Below are 18,974 nucleotides of genomic sequence, written 5' to 3'. Positions count from 1 at the left end.
GTGGCATGTGAATGATTAAATAATTCAATACTATAGAAGCCAGAAAAATCAAATTACAAATACTATGTTAGTACAACCCTAACAGCTAAATGCTACAGGAACATTACATCTAGAATAATTGCATAATCAACATCACAAATAACAAATTTTTCAAATTAGTAGATTTGTTTTTGACAAATTTGAAAATGTCCTTTAATTTCCCTGTCCCCTGTATCTGGTGACAGCTCTCAGTCTGCCACAAACTCATATACCAATATATTATGAACTTATGTGCATGATCAGTAGAGGCTGGTGTCTCAGAGAGTGTGCATATAAAAAGACAGTACACACAATTTGATTATGGAAGTAAATCAGTAATTTGTAATTACATAATCTGAATCATGTACATTTTATGTTATCTTTACTGTTCCTTTAAAGTTAATAATCCAGGTAGACTAGTTTAGGAACTAGACATAATTATCTATTCCATTGTTGTATCAATATAAAAACCTGTACCCTATTTGGAGTATGTTTGGATATTTTGGAATATGATGTATTGTATAAACCTGCTAAATACTTATGTGTACAGGTAACAATAATCCAATGCTACACATGTTCAGGTGTTCCCAATGAATATGTGAGACAGAAGTACACTAATTCTTCATGTGCACTAACCCGACATCAATTGTTATATTAAGGTGCGTTATGTATTTATTAAATAAAAAATATTGAAAAATATGAATAAATAATGTAAATAATTATTATAGATGTACTAAAGATTTTACAGTACCTATAATTATTAATATTTTTATTAATATTTTGCAATATTTAATAGTATACATAACACAGCTTAAGATAACTAATTCTTCAGGGGTGCTAACCCGACATGGCGTTAGACCTAAGTAGCGAAACCTGAAGTATGTTATGCATATTTTACAATATAATGTTTTTCACATAGAAAATAATGTAATTTTGTATTACTAAATATATAGTTCTATATATGTAGTTCTTTATCCCTGTTGACGGCATCACCATTTCCCCATCGCCCCAAGTCTGCTGCCTTGGAGTCACACTTGACTCAAACCTATCCTTCATCCCCCATATTCAATCGCTTTCTACATCTGAATCACTAAAGAAAATATTTGGGTTCAGTGTCCCTTTAACATTATAGGTTTTATAAACATTCATTTGTTTTTTCTCATTATGATCTTTCTGTTTAGAAAAAAAGTATTGGAAGGCAGAGAGTTATATGCTAAATTCAGGGGTTAAGGTGTTATGTTCCCATTTTAGTGTTGGACAGGATGGAGTCTAAGGAAACAAAGTGTCTTTCCACCTGTTACACACCATTGGTTTAGGCATTTTGTTAGAAAACAAAACATCTATCCTTTGTCACTTTGTCAGTCAGTGCTTATGATATTTTGCTTGATGGATGTAGTTGATGATGTGAATGAAATTGTAAACCATGATTTGCAATATAACAATTAGTAGGTTAGGCTCAATATGTTTATTGCATTTGAAAATAAAGATGACTGGTTATTATTTAAAATGAATGACTATATTTTCTGTGAGATAGATTTTAACGATGAAGGACAAGCCATTAATATTAGATAATTTTACTTCTATTTAAATGGTGTTGATTATTAATTTATATGTCTTGGTGAAACTGTAAAAATAAGCTTTTTTTCTGTTTTTGGAATTAACTATATCAATGTCAAAATGTGTTTAACCCTTTAATGACCACAGCACTTTTCCATTTTCTGTCCGTTTGGGACCAAGGCTATTTTTACATTTTTGCGGTGTTTGTGTTTAGCTGTAATTTTCCTCTTACTCATTTACTGTACCCACACATATTATATACCGTTTTTCTCTCCATTAAATGGACTTTCTAAAGATACCATTATTTTCATCATATCTTATAATTTACTATAAATTTTTTTATAAAGTATGAGGAAAAAATGAAAAAAAACACACTTTTTTTTAACTTTGACCCCCAAAATCTGTTGCACATCTACAACCACCAAAAAAACCCCATGCTAAATAGTTTCTAAATTTTGTCCTGAGTTTAGAAATACCCAATGTTTACATGTTCTTTGCTTTTTTTGCAAGTTATAGGGCCATAAATACAAGTAGCACTTTGCTATTTCCAAACCACTTTTTTCAAAATTAGCGCTAGTTACATTGTAACCCTGATATCTGTCAGGAATCCCTGAATATCCATTGACATATATATATTTTTTAGAAGATATCCCAAAGTATTGATCTAGGACAATTTTGGTATATTTCATGCCACCATTTCACCGCCAAATGCAATCAAATACAAAATATCATTCACTTTTTCACAATTTTTTTCACAAACTTTCAGTTTCTCACTGAAATTATTTACAACCAGCTTGTTCAATTATGGCATAAATGGTTGTAAATTCTTGTCTGGGATCCCCTTTGTTCAGAAATAGCAGACATCTATGGCTTTGGCGTTGCTTTTTGGTAATTAGAAGGCCGCTAAATGCCACTGTGCACCACACATGTATTATGCCCAGCAGTGAAGGGGTTAATTAGGGAGCATGTAGGGAGCATTTTGGGGTAATTTTAACTTTAGTGTAGGGTAGTAGACAACCCCAAGTATTGATCTAGGCCCATTTTGGTATATTTCATGCCACCATTTCACCGCCAAATATTTCATGCCACCATTTCACCGCCAAAAGTTTTTTAAAAAATGTTTTAATTTTTTTTTAGCATATTTAAATATGCTGCGGTGAAGCATCCCCCCTTAGCACCCCAACCTCCTGCTCCCCCCCCCAAAACAGCTATCTACCCACCCATCTGCGCTTATTGGAGGCCATCTTGGGTACTGGCAGCTGTCTGATTTCTTAGCAGAGAACTTAAATATAGTTTAGTTAAAAAGGACATAAAACCCCAACATTTTCTTTTATGATTCAGGTAGAACTTAGAACATACAATTTAAAACAATTTACTTCTATTATCCAATTGTATTTGTTTTCCCTGGTATGCTTTATTGAACAACAAGAAATCAAGTTCAGGAGTGTTGCACGTGTCGTCAGAACTATAAGGGCGACAGTTTTGCAACAGTGTTATACATTAACAAGAGCACTAGATGGCAGTACCATTTCCTGTTCATGCAGTGCTTCAGACATGTGCATGCTACTTATCTAGATATCTATTCAAAAAAAGAATAACATGAGAAATAAAGCTAATTTGATAATAGAAGTAAATCGGAAACTTTTTTAAAATTGTATTCACTATCTGAATCATGAAAGAAACAATTTTGGGTTTCATGTACCTTTTAAAGCAATGTTTTGGGGTCTGGGTAGAAAAAGCATTGCAAATAAGTTATTTACAGTTATCTTATTCGTGTTATAAAAATTGTTCTGTATAAAGTCTGAATTAATATTGAACCTTAATGAAAACCTTAATGAATTTAAGTTTTTGTCATTACAGCCAATACAAACTACGTCAAGCCACCTGTAAAATGTACAGAGAAGAGAAGACATATTGTGTTAATGGAGGCGACTGCTACGTACTCAATGGTATTACAAGCAGCACGAAATTCTTGTGCAAGTAAGAAATCTTTAATTACTTATTTTCTATGCATTGAAAAGCAAGACAGTATCCAGCTATGTTTTGTGTTCATATTATTATTAATAAATATAATTAATTAATGTAATGGAAAACACAATCAGAAACATGAATATCAATAAAATGTATTGTTACTGATGCTATATGTTAAAATGAAATAAAAAAAATGCACAATAACTAATTCCAGGTACAAGATTATATATTCAGTACATGTATAACCTAACAAAATAACATTAATACAATTAACATGCTTATTGTGTTTTGTTATAAAAATATATGGAAAAAATTCTTTAAAAAAATGCTTGACTAGAATAGCAATACATTTCTAAGGAGAATTGATACTTTAAGCCAGACATCCTTAAACTTGGCCCTTCAGAGGTTTTGGAACTTTATTTCCCACGATGCACAGCCAGCATATCAGCTGGCTGAGCATCATGGGAAATGTAGTTCCAAAACCTCTGGAGGGCCAAGTTTGAAGACATCTGCTTTAAGCAATAAGACCTGTCAGGTTGTATGTGCTCTCATGAAAATATGGAACTTATTAGTTAGCTATTGTTGTATCTAAAAATAATCAACAATAATTATAAAAAAATGCAAAAATATAACTTCAAATATTAAATAACCCAGCACAAAGTGTGAAAGGAATACTACGAAAGGCATTGTTTATCATAAAAAAATGAATGCTATCTGGGCAAGATGCATTTTGTGAGCCCCTCAGGCCCAGTTACCTTATTCCCTTCCGCCTGTATGCCCCCACCTTTGTCCTGGCATTCACTTTTACCTATATAAAGAATAACACAATGGCCTCTATTTATCAAGGTCTGTCGGGACCTGATCCGACAGTGCGGATCAGGTCCGACAGACCTCGCTGAATACGTCAAGCAATACACTCGCCGTATTCAGCATTGCACCAATCAGGCCGCCAGCAGGGGGGTGTCAATCAACCCGATAGTACTCAATCGGGTTGATTTCCGGCGATGTCTGTCCGCCTGCTCAGAGCAGGCGGACAGGTTATGGAGCAGCGGTCTTTGTGACGCTGCTTCATAACTGCTGTTTCTGGCGAGCCTGCAGGCTCGCCAGAAACACGGGGCATCAAGCTCCATTCGGAGCTTGATAAATATGCCCCTATATATTAAACCTAATACCACATAAACACTTCTTCATAAATTAAATACAGAATGTACATTGCACCTTCTCATAAGCTCACCCCTGACATTGCAGCCCCCCCAAGTGCCGGACCCTGGGCAAGTGCCCCTCTCGCCCTGCACAATAATTTTGCTATGTGACTGTCTGGATATCAGTTATTGCAGATCCCAAAAAATGTAAAATTTGAGCCACTCAAATTTGTGAGTTATTTGAAAACCTGGAAAAACTACTGAATGTATTTGCTATTAAATTGGCAGAGTAATGGGACGAAAGGTTTTCTTAGCCTATTTTAAAAGTTATACAAAGAAGCTCAGTGGTTATGGAAAATTTAATATTAGTATGTCTGTAATTAAATATCAGCATTGTAAACAGTAAATTAAAATCTGGCACTGATTTAATAGTTCTAAATTAAGAATACTGAAATTATGAGCATACTATTAGAGATTATTTTTTTAAAATATCACCTGGGCCTTAAATTAACCAAAAGAGTAAATGTCTATCTATTCCTGTGTTGCAACCAATAGGCTGCATGGACTCATAGGGGTCTATATAAAAGGGCCAAATGGCCCCTGTTCCTCTTGTTTCCGCGCAAGCCTTCAGGCTCGCCAGAAACAGGAGTTAAGAAGCAGCTACCACTACTCCTTAACTCAAAGCATTACGATCGGGCTGATTGACACCCCCTGCTAGCGGACAATTGGCCGTGAATATGCAGGGGGCAGCATTGCACCAGCAGTTCATCAGAACTGCTGGTGCAATGGTAAATGCAATGGTAAATGCCGGCATTGTATGCTGTCTGCATTTATCGATGTGCGGCGGACATGGTTCGCTATAGCGGATCATGTAAGTCCGCACAATGATAAATGGACCCCATATTGTCATTTTTGTTTAAATATCATTAAAAACCATTCAATGTATTTGTCTTTTTAACAATCCTTTATGACAGCTAAAGTGACTACAAATCTATAATCTTCACAGATCAGGTTGCATATTAAAGATTATGCTCAGTTTGTTCTTTAACAAAAATATTGGACTTGAAATTCAAAGACATTTTCATTAACCAAATGTTTGTCATTTAAAGGGCCACTAAACCCAAAATCTTTCTTTTGTGATTCAGATAGAGAATAGAAAATTAAACAACATTACAATTTACTTCCATTATTTATTTTGCTTCATTTTTTAAATATCCTTAGTTGAAGAAAAAGCAATGCACATGGTGAGCCAATTACACAAGGCTTCTATGTGCAGCAACCAATCAGCAGATAGTGAGCATATCTAGATATGCTTTTCATCAAAGAATATCAAGAGAATAAAACAAATTAGATAATATAAGTAAATTAGAAAGATGTTTAAAATTGCATTCTCTTTCTAAATCATAAAAGAAAAAAATGAGGTTGGCATGTCCCTTTAAGCACACAAAGGCCAGGAAATACATATGATTATTTAACAACTTTACACCAATGTAGAAATTAAACTCTCAAAGAAAAAAAAAAAGTATGAGGGCAGAAAAAGGTTACATGAAAATACAAATGTATTAAGACTACACCACCTTAGTAAAGAATTTTATCTAGCATTACAAGGTTAACATTTTAATTCAAAATTTTATAGAAGGGAGAAGTTTAATTATAGAATTACCATTAACTTAGCAAATAAATGAGAATATATCTTGGCTTTTGCAGGTTTAAAGTAAACAGTATTTCCAATGACTTCTTATACCAGCTGCAGAGTATAGATTGTATGAGGAAATTGCATTTTCAGGTTTATTTGTGTATATGAAATAGCTGGTTTTGTGTTTTGAAACTACAGCCTATTGAAATGGGTTGAGCTTGCAGGTAAAATGATATCTAATTATGTTATCACTTTGTGTACACACACATGCTTCCTTATCTTATATCGGTTTGTAAAATCAAAGACTGATACTTAGAGAGAACAATGGAAAATTATCATTCTACACCCCACCAGGAGTGTAATTTCTTCTGCTGGCTGTGTTTACATTGCCTGTCACTAGCCTTGACATAAATCCAGAAACTTTCAGTAAAGGTGGGGTTACCACAAATAAAAAATAAATAAATCAGCTATTTCAAATACCATAATAGGGGCAAATGAGCTACTTGTAAATTTAATACACTCAAGCAAGTAAAATGGATCATTTGGAAACTGTCCCTTTAAAGAAATTGTTGGTCTATTAATCTAACTAGTTAACTTTTGGAAATCGTAAAATAATGTATTTGGAAATTGATGTTAACCTACTAAGCCAATGTCATTCATGGAAAGGTTTGTCAGTCTTCATTTTAGATATCTTCTTCTGTCTGCTTGTGGAAAGCAGTTATAACACATGGTGCAGTTTAGAAGTGGGGCAGAACCTTAATTTATAATAGCTCTAGTACTAGAATTTAATAAGGAAGGGCATTGAAAGCTAAATTTATGTTAGTGTGTAGGAGCTTCTATGTTAAATAAATAACCTTATAGATTTACTTACATTTTTGGAATATATTATATAAACAACACTTTTGAAATGTTAAAGGAAAAGCATAAAACTGGTTTCCTCTTGATGTGTTTCCAATGACTTGTTATACCAAAATCAGAGGGTACAATATATGGCCATTTAGGTTTATTTGAGTATATGAAATAGTTGTTTATGCTAATTGTAACCACAACCTAATAAAATTGACTGTGCTTGTACGGAGAGAAGACCTCCTTATCTTCTCTGTATAATTATTTATACAAAATCATTCTTATCTTATTTCTCACTGTTTACACAAAGACCAATTCTTAGGGCCTGATGATCAAAAACTCACAGCCATGGAGAGATCACATACAATTTTTGGGATTTTTTTTAAGACCTTATATTTTAATATATTTTAAATGAAGGATCACATACAGAACCTCCATAGTGAGATACACATCTCTCATTGTAAAATGTGTGTTTCTAAAATGATTTGAGAGACCTCACTGTACTGACGAGACTTCATAGATCATCTTGCCTGAGAGGAGAGCTTTAGATCATCTCACCTGAGAGGAGAGCTTTAGATCATTTTGCCTTGGAAGAGACCTTTTGATCATCTCACCTGAGAGGAGAGCCTTAGATCATCTCGCCTGAGAGGAGAGCTTTAGATCATCTCACATGAGAGGAGAGCTTTAGATCATCATGCCTTAGAGGAGACCTTTAGATCATCTTGCCTGAGAGGAGAGCTTTAGATCATCTTGCCTGAGAGGAGAGCCTTAGATCATCTTGCCTGAGAGGAGAGCCTTAGATCATCTTGCCTGAGAGGAGAGCCTTAGATCATCTTGCCTGAGAGGAGAGCCTTAGATCATCTTGCCTGAGAGGAGAGCTTTAGATCATCTCGCTTGAGAGGAGAGCTTTAGATCATCTCGCCTGAGAGGAGAGCTTTAGATCATCTCGCCCGAAAGGAGAGCTTTAGATCATCTCACATGAGAGGAGACCTTTAGATCATCTTGCCTTAGAGGAGACCTTTAGATCATCTGCTTGAGAGAAGAGCTTTAGATCATCTTGCCTGAGAGGAGAGCTTTAGATCATCTCACATGAGAGGAGAGCTTTAGATCATCTTGCCTTAGAGGAGACCTTTAGATCATCTTGCCTTAGAGGAGAGCTTTAGATCATCTTGCCTGAGAGGAGAGCCTTAGATCATCTTGCCTGAGAGGAGAGCCTTAGATCATCTTGCCTGAGAGGAGAGCCTTAGATCATCTTGCCTGAGAGGAGAGCTTTAGATCATCTCGCTTGAGAGGAGAGCTTTAGATCATCTCGCCTGAGAGGAGAGCTTTAGATCATCTCGCCCGAAAGGAGAGCTTTAGATCATCTCACATGAGAGGAGACCTTTAGATCATCTTGCCTTAGAGGAGACCTTTAGATCATCTTGCTTGAGAGAAGAGCTTTAGATCATCTTGCCTGAGAGGAGAACTTTAGATCATCTCATCTGAGAGGAGAACCTTAGATCATCTTTCCTGAGAGGAGAGCTTTAGATCATCTCTTCTGAGAGGAGACCTTTAGATCATCTTGCCTTAGAGGAGAGCTTTAGATCATCTTGCCTGAGAGGAGAGCCTTAGATCATCTTGCCTGAAAGGAGAGCTTTAGATCATCTTGCCTGAAAGGAGAGCTTTAAATAATCTCAGCTGAAAGGAGAGCTTTAGATCATCTTACCTGAAAGGAGAGCTTTAGATCATCTCGTCTGAAAGGAGAGCTTTAGATCATCTCACATGAGAGGAGAGCTTTAGATCATCTTGCCTTAGAGGAGACCTTTAGATCATATTGCCTTAGAGGAGACCTTTAGATCATCTTGCCTGAGAGGAGAGCTTTAGATCATCTTGCCTGAGAGGAGAGCTTTAGATCATCTCACCTGAGAGGAGAGCTTTAGATCATCTCGTCTGAAAGGAGAGCTTTAGATCATCTCACATGAGAGGAGAGCTTTAGATCATATTGCCTTTGAGGAGACCTTTAGATCATCTTGCCTGAGAGGAGAGCTTTAGATCATCTTGCCTGAGAGGAGAGCTTTAGATCATCTCACCTGAGAGGAGAGCCTTAGATCATCTCGCCTGAGAGCTTTAGATCATCTCACCTGAGAGGAGAACTTTAGATCATCTTGCCTTAGAGGAGAGCTTTAGATCATCTTGCCTGAGAGGAGAGCCTTAGATCATCTCGCCTGAAAGGAGAGCTTTAGATCATCTCGCCTGAAAGGAGAGCTTTAGATCATCTCACCTGAGAGGAGAGCTTTAGATCATCTCGCCTGAAAGGAGAGCTTTAGATCATCTCGCCTGAGAGGAGAGCTTTAGATCATCTCACCTGAGAGGAGAGCTTTAGATCATTGGGTCATAAAGATAACAATGGAAAATAAAAATGTTAATACCTCTCTATCACACTGGGAGCATGACTTCATCTAAACATTCTTGTTTAAATAGCTTTTTTATTATTATTACTTATGTACTGAAAATGTCAGTATAAGTGGGGATACAATGTACAAAATCAGCCATTTCAAATAATAAAATAAAGGTAAAGGAGTTATGTTTAAAGATGTAATACACTCCAGCAGGTAAAACAGATAATTGGGAACATGTTAAAGGGGAGAAAAATACAGTTCTAATCAATAACTATACAGCAAACGTTGTAAATGTTATTATGTAGACTGTATTTATTCTTAAAGCTTAAAGGAACATGAAACACATTTTTTTTTTATTTAATGGTTTAGAAGTAGCATGCAATTTTAAACAACTTTCCAATTTACTTCTATTATCTAATTTGCATCATTATCTTGATATCCTTTGATTATGTGTTTTTTTTAGATATCTAAATAGACTCAGAAGCTGCTGATTGGTGGCTGCACATAGATGCCTCATTTGAATGGCTCACCCATGCAAATTGTTATTTCTTCAGCAAAGGATATTTAAAGAATAAAGCAAATTAAATAATAAAAGTAAATTGGAATGTTGTTTAAAATTGTATTCTCTATCTGGATTATGAAAGAAAAATGTTGGGTTTGATGTCCCTTTACGGTATGATATCAAAGGTAAGGAATAACACAAATAAAGAAAGAAAAAAGCTAAGGTATAATATGAAATGCTACAGCAATGAATAATTATTATTTTAAATAATTTGGTATGAAAACACAAGAGCACAATGCATTGTGGCCCTGGATACTGTCTTAGCATATGTAAATAATGTTGGATTTTTACCTTTTTGTTATGTATTTTTCTCTGTGGTATTTCATGATTACTAGCTTTTTAGACGTTTCCACTTCATTTTTTTTACATTTGTGGGTTAGTCATTAAAGGAACACTTGCAGATATATTAACTAGTAGAGAGGTCATTAAAACTTTGCCAGTAAAATTCATTATTATTATTATATAATCTTAGTTTCAATATTGTTTAACCTGCACATTTATTATAGTGAATTCCCATGATGCATTAATCTGCACCTGCTTAAAGGGCCATAATATCCAAATGTTTAAACACTTGAAAGTGATGCAATATAGCTGTAAAAAGCGGACTAGAAAATATCACCTGAACATCTCTATCTAAAAACAAAATATATTTTACCTTTAAAAGCTTCTCAGTAGCCACATCCCATTGTAAAGGACTTATAAGCAACAAATCAGTATGTCTGTCCCGGGACAGCGGAAGGAGCGAGCTTTCATGCACACTCATCTTATTTCCCTATTCAGTGTAAGGAAGTTTACAATGAAATCTCATGAGAGTTAAGTGAAATCTCATGAGATCACAGTAAAAGAGTTCATGACTTCAGCACTGTTGATGCTGATTGGCTGCTGTTCATTTCTTCATTTTTTATTTTTTTTTACTTGCAGCTGGGCTGCAGCTGAGTATAACTTTTTACACAGAACTTACTCTGCTGAGCTGAGGAGATTGTGAGGTAAAATATCTTCCTTTTTTACATAGAGATGCTCAGGTGATATTTTCCTGTCAGCTTTTTACAGTTATTCTGCATCGGTTTCAAGTGATTTAGCATATGAGTATTATGTCCCTTTAAGCATCTCTGCACATTATGTCAGTATTCCAATATTTTCTCTGTATACAGAGTATACAGTATCAGAACTATCTTCTTTTCTTTGTTATCCTTGCAATGTGCAATAAGCAGCATTGACCTATATTTCTTTAAATACTCAAGCACAGGATAAGCAAAAAAGTTTTATCATATTTCACTGTAAACTTACTTTTTAATATTATCATTATAGAGATATATGGTACATTATTAAAACATTTTTAAGTATTGTACTTATGCTATGTCAGAGTTACAAATGGGATCTCTTTTGATTCTGCATTTAACATGTGTATGGTTTAATTGACAGGGGTAGGTACACATTTTAATATATAAATGTTTTAAAAGCTGGATACAATTTAAAATAAAAAGTTGCTTAATAAAATCAATTCTTTAAAAGCTGGATAAAGTTAAGAAAAAAATAATGTAATTATATAAAATAAAAAAGCTGTTTACAAGATCTAACTAATTAAAAATTTTTGGTATATCAATGCATACTTCTATTTCCTATTAATGACACAGGCCTAGTTTCAATTGAGGTGGTAAAGTTTGGAAACTAGTGATAAAAACCTTTATCTCCATTAAAGTCTATGGAGAATTTTTATGCTACCACCAATTTCCAGACTTTAACAACTCAATGGAGTTAGGCTTAGGCCTAGTTTCCACTGAGGTGGCAAAGTTTGAAAACTGGTGCAAACTTAAAAAAATCTCCATAAACTTTAATGAAGATGTATTTTATCAACAGTTTCCACAATTTACCACATCAATGAAAGCTAGACCTTACTTTTTATGTGGTAAATTTGTCAGTGTGCCATCAGTAGAAATATTTATAACTTTATACAGAAGCAGACAAATTAGATATTTTTAAACACAGTAATAAATATAGTGTTAATGCACCAAAAACAATTGCAGCAATACCTTCAGGTTGAATCAACTTTGTTTTTAAATATTCTAAGTTTATGCTTTTTTAATGCACTGAATTGCCCTTTAAGGGTCATGTATAGAATCATCAATTTGTTTTTTTTACTATAAATAGTGACTAAACAAATATTTTATTGGTTACAACATATAGAATGATATATCATCCAAAACATCACTGGTATCACTTTACACAACTTTTAATAAATATATATTGTGTAAATAAATGTTTATCTAAGAAACTCTTAAAATTGCTAATTAAATTTCTCTTCTATTAAACAGTATTTTAATATAACACGCCTGTTTAGCCAGAAATTAAAATCATGTAATTACGTATATTTCTCAACAAACATATACATTTGTATATTAAATTAATAATTGATATTCATAAAATGATATTAGCGACTCCTTAGTGCACTGTTTGAGCACTGTACTTAAAAAAAGTAAAACAGTCAGATAAATAATAGGCTGCTTTAACAGATGTTAAAATATTTATAGTTACTGTACAGAAAACATCTGTCAATAAACATTCAAAAATAATGCCAATCAATTAATTCTATACCAGTTAATTAAATCACACTCAAGATAAAGTGCAATTTGTAATTTCTATTGTGATTTTATCAAATTCTATTATTACAGAAGACTTTACAACAGAAAATTGATATAGATAACCTGGAAATATTTGTTATATTAATAATAATCATCATCATCGTCAACAACATACAAAAAATGACAGTCAAAGATCAATATGATTTGTTTAAATCTCAAATTCATTGCAGTATAGAAGATGATCTACAAATATTTGTTCTGCCATTTCATGATTTACAATACCTCTTTTCTGTGATGCAGTTGACATGAAAACCAGTGCTGGCTATCTACATTTTCTACCGTAGTCATATTTTCCATATAGTTCATCTGTTGAGAGTGTGAAAACAAAATTTTTAAAGCATTAACAGTATCATTATGTTTTTTTTTTTTTTTCTTAATGATCATTACCCAAAACATGAGTCATAAAGAACAAAAGCATTGGAAATTTCCTTCAGAATTAAAACACCAAATGATGAAAATAATGATACAAAATAATTGTGTTTACCTATATCAAAGCAATAGAAAATGTATTTTAACAATACTTTTTTTCAGTTGTATTATCTTAGTCACAGTACATTAATGTTAACCTTGTGAAGACAGGGTTGAGCTATGATTCACAAAAAGGCATATATATTATTGTTATAGTAATTAACTTCAAAAGAATTTACTTATTACCTACACTTGTCAACTTTACCTGTTTGATCTGAATATGTGAGACTGAATTTTTAGATTTTCTCAAGGATTTCAACAGTCAGGTTAACTATTATTTATTGTTATTGAAATGAATCTGTACAAATACTGTTCTGGTGAAACTTTTACAGGTGACTTTGAAGACCCCCCCCCAAAAAAAAAAAAGAAACACTCCCCACCCCCCGAAACATTGTCAGTGATTTCAAAGCGGTTACATTAATGGTACACCCAATATAATCAAATTTAAAAAAAGGGCATGAAAACTAGGACCTTAGTTTCCTTTTCAAGTACCATAACTATAATTTGTAATCATTAGTACATAAAACCTGAAATGGACAAAATCATTTATCAATTTTTTTATTTTTTACATTTTTTTCTTGAGTTAAATAGTTTTTAATGTATGTTGGCTGCATTCAAAACAAATCTTGCCCAACATGCTAATTTCTGCAACATTTCATGATTACTTATATTGTATTTTTATGAAATTAATATTAGAAGGTATCAGTGAAATAAAAAAAAAACAACTATTACCTATATATTTTTTACGTTGTACAGAACCAGTAATTGTACAAATAAGGCTGGAATTAAATTGTGTATAAATGTAGATACTACATTTTACTTCACTTTAATTTTACATACTTTTCTTTTTTACCTTGGTGTCAGGTCATTTTTTTTTTAACTGTCCATGTCCTACTGGAGAACAAATACAGGTGGATACCTTTATTTATTTTTTTCTTTGTTTTATTTTGCTCATCAAGTTTTTGCCCTTTAGGTGCAAACCTGGCTTCAATGGACCAAGATGTACTATGACTGATCCCTTGAGAGTCGTAAGATCAGAAAGTATGTCATAATAATCTGAACTTTGATCTCTTTTTCCTCAACTTCAGCAACAAATTAAAAAAAAATAATTAAAAAATGAAACGCTCATATACTTGATGATTTCACCTATCAGAGAGCATGATTTCCTCTTTTGTTCTACACATGACTTCTTCATATGCAGTCCTCATGATGTAATCACATGATTTCCATAATGATCTATAATTGGTAGTAATTATAGTGAAAGTACATGAATGCTGTACTCATAAAATAAACAAATGATAAAGGGGGTGGTTAATTTTAAAATAGTAAAATAATGATAACCAAATTATACAGTTTCGAAGCATGAGTCATGCTAGTACAAAGAGATGAGATTCTGTGTTTTGATGGTGAACTGCCAAGAACAATCAGTTTACACTTGAAGGATCTTCTATCTTTGCATATGTTCAACTCTTCTCTTTATCTCTGTTTTCTCTACCTTTTTGTCTTTCCTCTCAGGTGCCCAAATGAATTTACTGGTGATCGCTGCCAAAACTACGTAATGGCCAGCTTCTACAGTACGTCCACTTCCTTTCTGTCTCTGCCTGAATAGGAGCATGTTTAGTTGGTGCTGCTTTCCTGTTGCTACATCTTTTCTCCAATCTCACCTAGTACTTGATTTACTGTTCTCTACTAGGTTCAGTACTGTTTGCCTCTGCCTGTAGCATGACACCAAATAATAATAATAGTTTCTATTATTATTATAATATATCTGTGACTGGCCAATGTTCATGGGCATGCATGTGGTATAATAACAAAAAATCATTAACAACTGTAGTTATATGGAGGTAAGGATTAATTAATGTAAGACAGTATTCCTAGGTTTTAGACATTAGATGTAATTAAATATATTTAAAAATATTTATTTGAATATCTTCTTGTATATGTAAATATTTACTTAGGTAACTGTAGCATTACACATCATGACAACATTATGACATATCTTTATAAGAAAAGTATTCTATGATATTTTTAAAAACTTATGTGCTCATAATTAAAATAAATAAATAATTAATAATATTTGCAGAATAAAAATGGTATCTACATTTCTGATTGGTGGATAAATTACCACTAATATAAAAAGCAGCAATCAGTGTGATTTGTACTGTTACAGTGTTCCCTCAATGGCTAGTTTTGTGAGCGGCCCAGCAGTGAAACAGTTAATTAGAGCAATTATCAAACACTACGCATTGCAGACTGCAAGGTATGGTTCAATTATTAACTGTTTCACTGCTGGGTAGCTCACAAAACTGTCCTTAGAGGGAACACTGGTTACAAAGATTTTTTTTTATGCAAGAGTAGTTTCCCAAGTATCTGTTTTACATAAATGTTATTTTTAGACAAAAAAAAATGCAAAATTAATTAATTAGTAGCTGTTTAGCTAGTTTTAATATAAGGTATTCATTAAAATCTGATTCATAGAAAAAAACGTTTTTTTTTTCTTTTGAATCTTTACTTATCAGTGGGTTTAGAAACTCTGTTCTAATATGTAGATTGCATTAAAAATATATTCATGGCATTTATATTTTTTTAGTCTAATTTTTTTGGGGAATATTCCCCAAAAAATGGTCATTTGTCTCATCTTGATGCACTAAATATATGTAATTAGACATCTCTGTCAGCAGTATGCTGCTTTAATTTCTCCTAAAGATTCAAAAGGTTGAAATGTTAAACATGCACTTAATTCCTTGTGAAAACCAGACATTTTTAAAATGGTGGTTAAAAACAAATTTTGAGGATACAGCTCCCTGCTTACAGAGAGTCACCTGACAAAAAATAAATGACAAATGGCAGATTCTTTTGTTTGTTTGTTTTTTTGGTTATTTTTTTGCATTCCTTATTTTTTTTAAGAACTTCTGAATTAATATCATTATTTTATTAGGTTATTTACTTGGGCTGGATTTAATGTTTGCTGTTTGTGCTATGTTGATGCATGCAGCATGTTAAAGTATCTTGCACAGTATAGTTGGCCATTAAACACTCAGAGTTGCCTTTATCAAATAATTTAAGTAAAATATCAATAGTAAACAGGGCTAATACTCTACTTTAGAATATGCTTGAAATAAAACATTTTTTAGGAAGTTTGTATATTTTATATCTGAAATTCTACTTGTCTTGTTAAAGATCCAAGTAGATAGAACTCAGAATGTAAGATGACAGAGAGGCATAGAAACAGTTTATTACTTGAGTACCTAGAAGGGTAGTAACTGAGAGAAGGCATAAACTATTCTCAGAAGGCAGTTGCCCACAGTTGCCAAATGAGATCCCAGCCCTCGGTATCATTAAAGTAATTTCATAGAATAATATCCCATAAGTTAGATACTCTTTGGTATAAGCAAATGCATTGTATACATTTTTTTTATTGTAAATATATTTTCCTTACACCAGTGATATATGGGGGCCAAATTATTACAGCCCGAATGGGGCCATATACCCATTTCCGCACGCGCCTTCAGGCTCACCGGAAACAGGAGTTAAGAAGCAGCAGTCATAGGGCCGCTGCTCCTTAACTCGTCTGCTTGCTCTGAGGTGACGGACAGCAATCCGCTTGATCGTATATGATCAGGTTGATTGACACCCCCTGCTAGCGGCCGATTGGCCGCAAATCTGCAGGGGGCGGCATTGTACAAGTAGTTCACCAGCGGATCATGTCCACCAGACACATGATAAATCGGCCTCATAAAATCTTAAAATAAAGAGACACATTGGAAATGTTTGTATTCAGAAAATCACGTGCTGCACATAAGATTCTTGTGCAACATGCAGCTTCAGTGAAGGTACAATTAAATATATAAATGATTATTTCTGATATAAACACACACGTTGGAAAACTAGAGAATCAAATATAAAACTCTGGAAGGCTTTATGAGTGACATTAAAGCTTTATAGCTATAGAACTGCTAATAGGGTCTTTGAGGTCCATAGAAAAACCAGTATTCATTGATTTCTCTGCTTGTGGACAGATCAGATAATCTTTCATTATAACAGTTGGATTCAATAATATATAGTCTAATCCTGTTTGAAGTTAGAAAATAAGAATCTACATTTTAATTGTATATTTTGTTATTGGAATTTTTTTCATTTCATTAAATATTTAAATTTGATGACAGGAACATAAGGATTTGCTCTATTAAAAAAAAAATAATCCTAAAAATAAATTCAATTTGTTTTACCAATTTAAAATGAAATTTTTGAGACATTTGCCTACCGTATAATGGAAACCATATAATGACAGGCTAATAATTATTAATGCTTCACATATTTTAATGTTTAGAAACACAATAATGTAATAACCCATAAAAAAATATTATTTATTATAAGACTAGCATTTTTGTTACACTGTTTATTAAATGACTGGCCTACAATTTAAAAGCTTAAATACAAATAAGAAAACATTGATTTGAACAATAAATTCAGGGCCAGATAATAGAAATAAAAGAAGGCATATGTATTTTTCCCTTTTTAAATGGGTGATGACTAAGTCACATATGTACTGTGTTCCAAGATAAATTACCTTTTATCTTTCCTCCATAATTAATGGAGTCCACTTCTTTGGTTATTCAATATTTCAACTATTAAACTATTAATAATTGAACAATTGTGAGTCTTCCATACACCACAAAGTTTCGGACAAATGGCTCAAATATAATCTTCAATAATAGCCTGACTTTGGTTACTAACACATTAAATCCAGCCTTTAAATCTTTATGAAGTATGCCTCCTCATTTGTTCTTAAAATTATACTTACATTTAGATCTACTTTCTAAAGCCAACACTTATTAAATAGGTTTATGCCATAACAATAAATTATTTTATAAATTGGACGTTTATGAACTCAATTTTACTTGAATGTTTGAACTTTACTTTTATGTTTATTTATTTAATCCATATTTTAACTTACAAACAATGCACATAGGGCCAGATCACAATTGCCGCACAATTTTTTTTTTTGCGCTCAAACAACACTGAAGGTAAACATAACGCGGGCAGGTTAACACTTGTATTACAAGTTGAAAGTAAATTGTTTGTGCTTGAGTGAAACCCGATGCACGCTATCATCCAGACATCGAATGTCACAACCATGTTAAATCTTCTCCCCATAGACTTTAATAAAGCATGCTAAAGAAGAAAAAACTAATACATTGCTCGCGTGCTAACTCGACATCGCAGTAGACCTACAGCACTAAACCCGAAGGTAGTTATAAATATTTTACGTTCCAATGTTCTTCAAATGAAGAACATATTTACAGTAAGAACATATTAAAACTCGTTTTAAAATATTAAAAATGATTAATTTAAAATTAATTTTAATGTGTAGACATGTGTTTATATGTACACTTTATTTATTTATACACTTTATTTGAATTATTTTTTTAGTAGTGTTTGGGGTTCTTTTTTTTTATCCCTTACTCTTAACGCGAGGTCTTCAGTTGTGCTAACCGGGCAAGGTAATCCAACGTAAGTTAACAAAGTCACAATATTTATTTTTCGTAGCCTGTGCTAACTTTAGTGTGCCCATTGTAAATTAACCCATAATTAGGAATGGGATAGCTGTAATACACTAAAGATACATTTTTCTCCATAGCGCCTAAACATCTTTATGGCAAATTATTTCATAGTAGCTATGAATTTCAAACTTTTTCAAGAGTACAGCAACATGATCCATTAAATACATGTAATTGTTTGTGTCTATTAATATAG

The 18,974-nt window shown here is 33.0% G+C and overlaps 1 protein-coding gene across 4 annotated transcripts in view; it reads left to right on the top strand.

Moving 5' to 3' along the window:
* The window catches only part of NRG1 (neuregulin 1), a 168,745-nt gene that overhangs the window by 125,208 nt on the left and 24,563 nt on the right, over positions 1-18,974 (top strand). For 2 of the 4 annotated variants that reach the window (XM_053703220.1, XM_053703219.1), the window contains 2 exons: positions 3,475-3,555; positions 14,733-14,791. In XM_053703220.1, the coding sequence (XP_053559195.1) occupies positions 3,475-3,555; positions 14,733-14,791 (140 nt within the window). Of the gene's footprint in view, positions 1-3,449; positions 3,556-14,190; positions 14,259-14,732; positions 14,792-18,974 lie in introns of those variants that run through there. The other 2 variants (XM_053703221.1, XM_053703218.1) reach the window with 2 other exon arrangements.

Source organism: Bombina bombina, chromosome 2, assembly GCF_027579735.1.
Source record: "Bombina bombina isolate aBomBom1 chromosome 2, aBomBom1.pri, whole genome shotgun sequence".
In the NCBI taxonomy this organism is placed as follows: Eukaryota; Metazoa; Chordata; class Amphibia; order Anura; family Bombinatoridae; genus Bombina; species Bombina bombina.
Note: the sequence above shows the minus strand (reverse complement) of the source record. Positions and strands in the feature narration are given on the sequence as shown.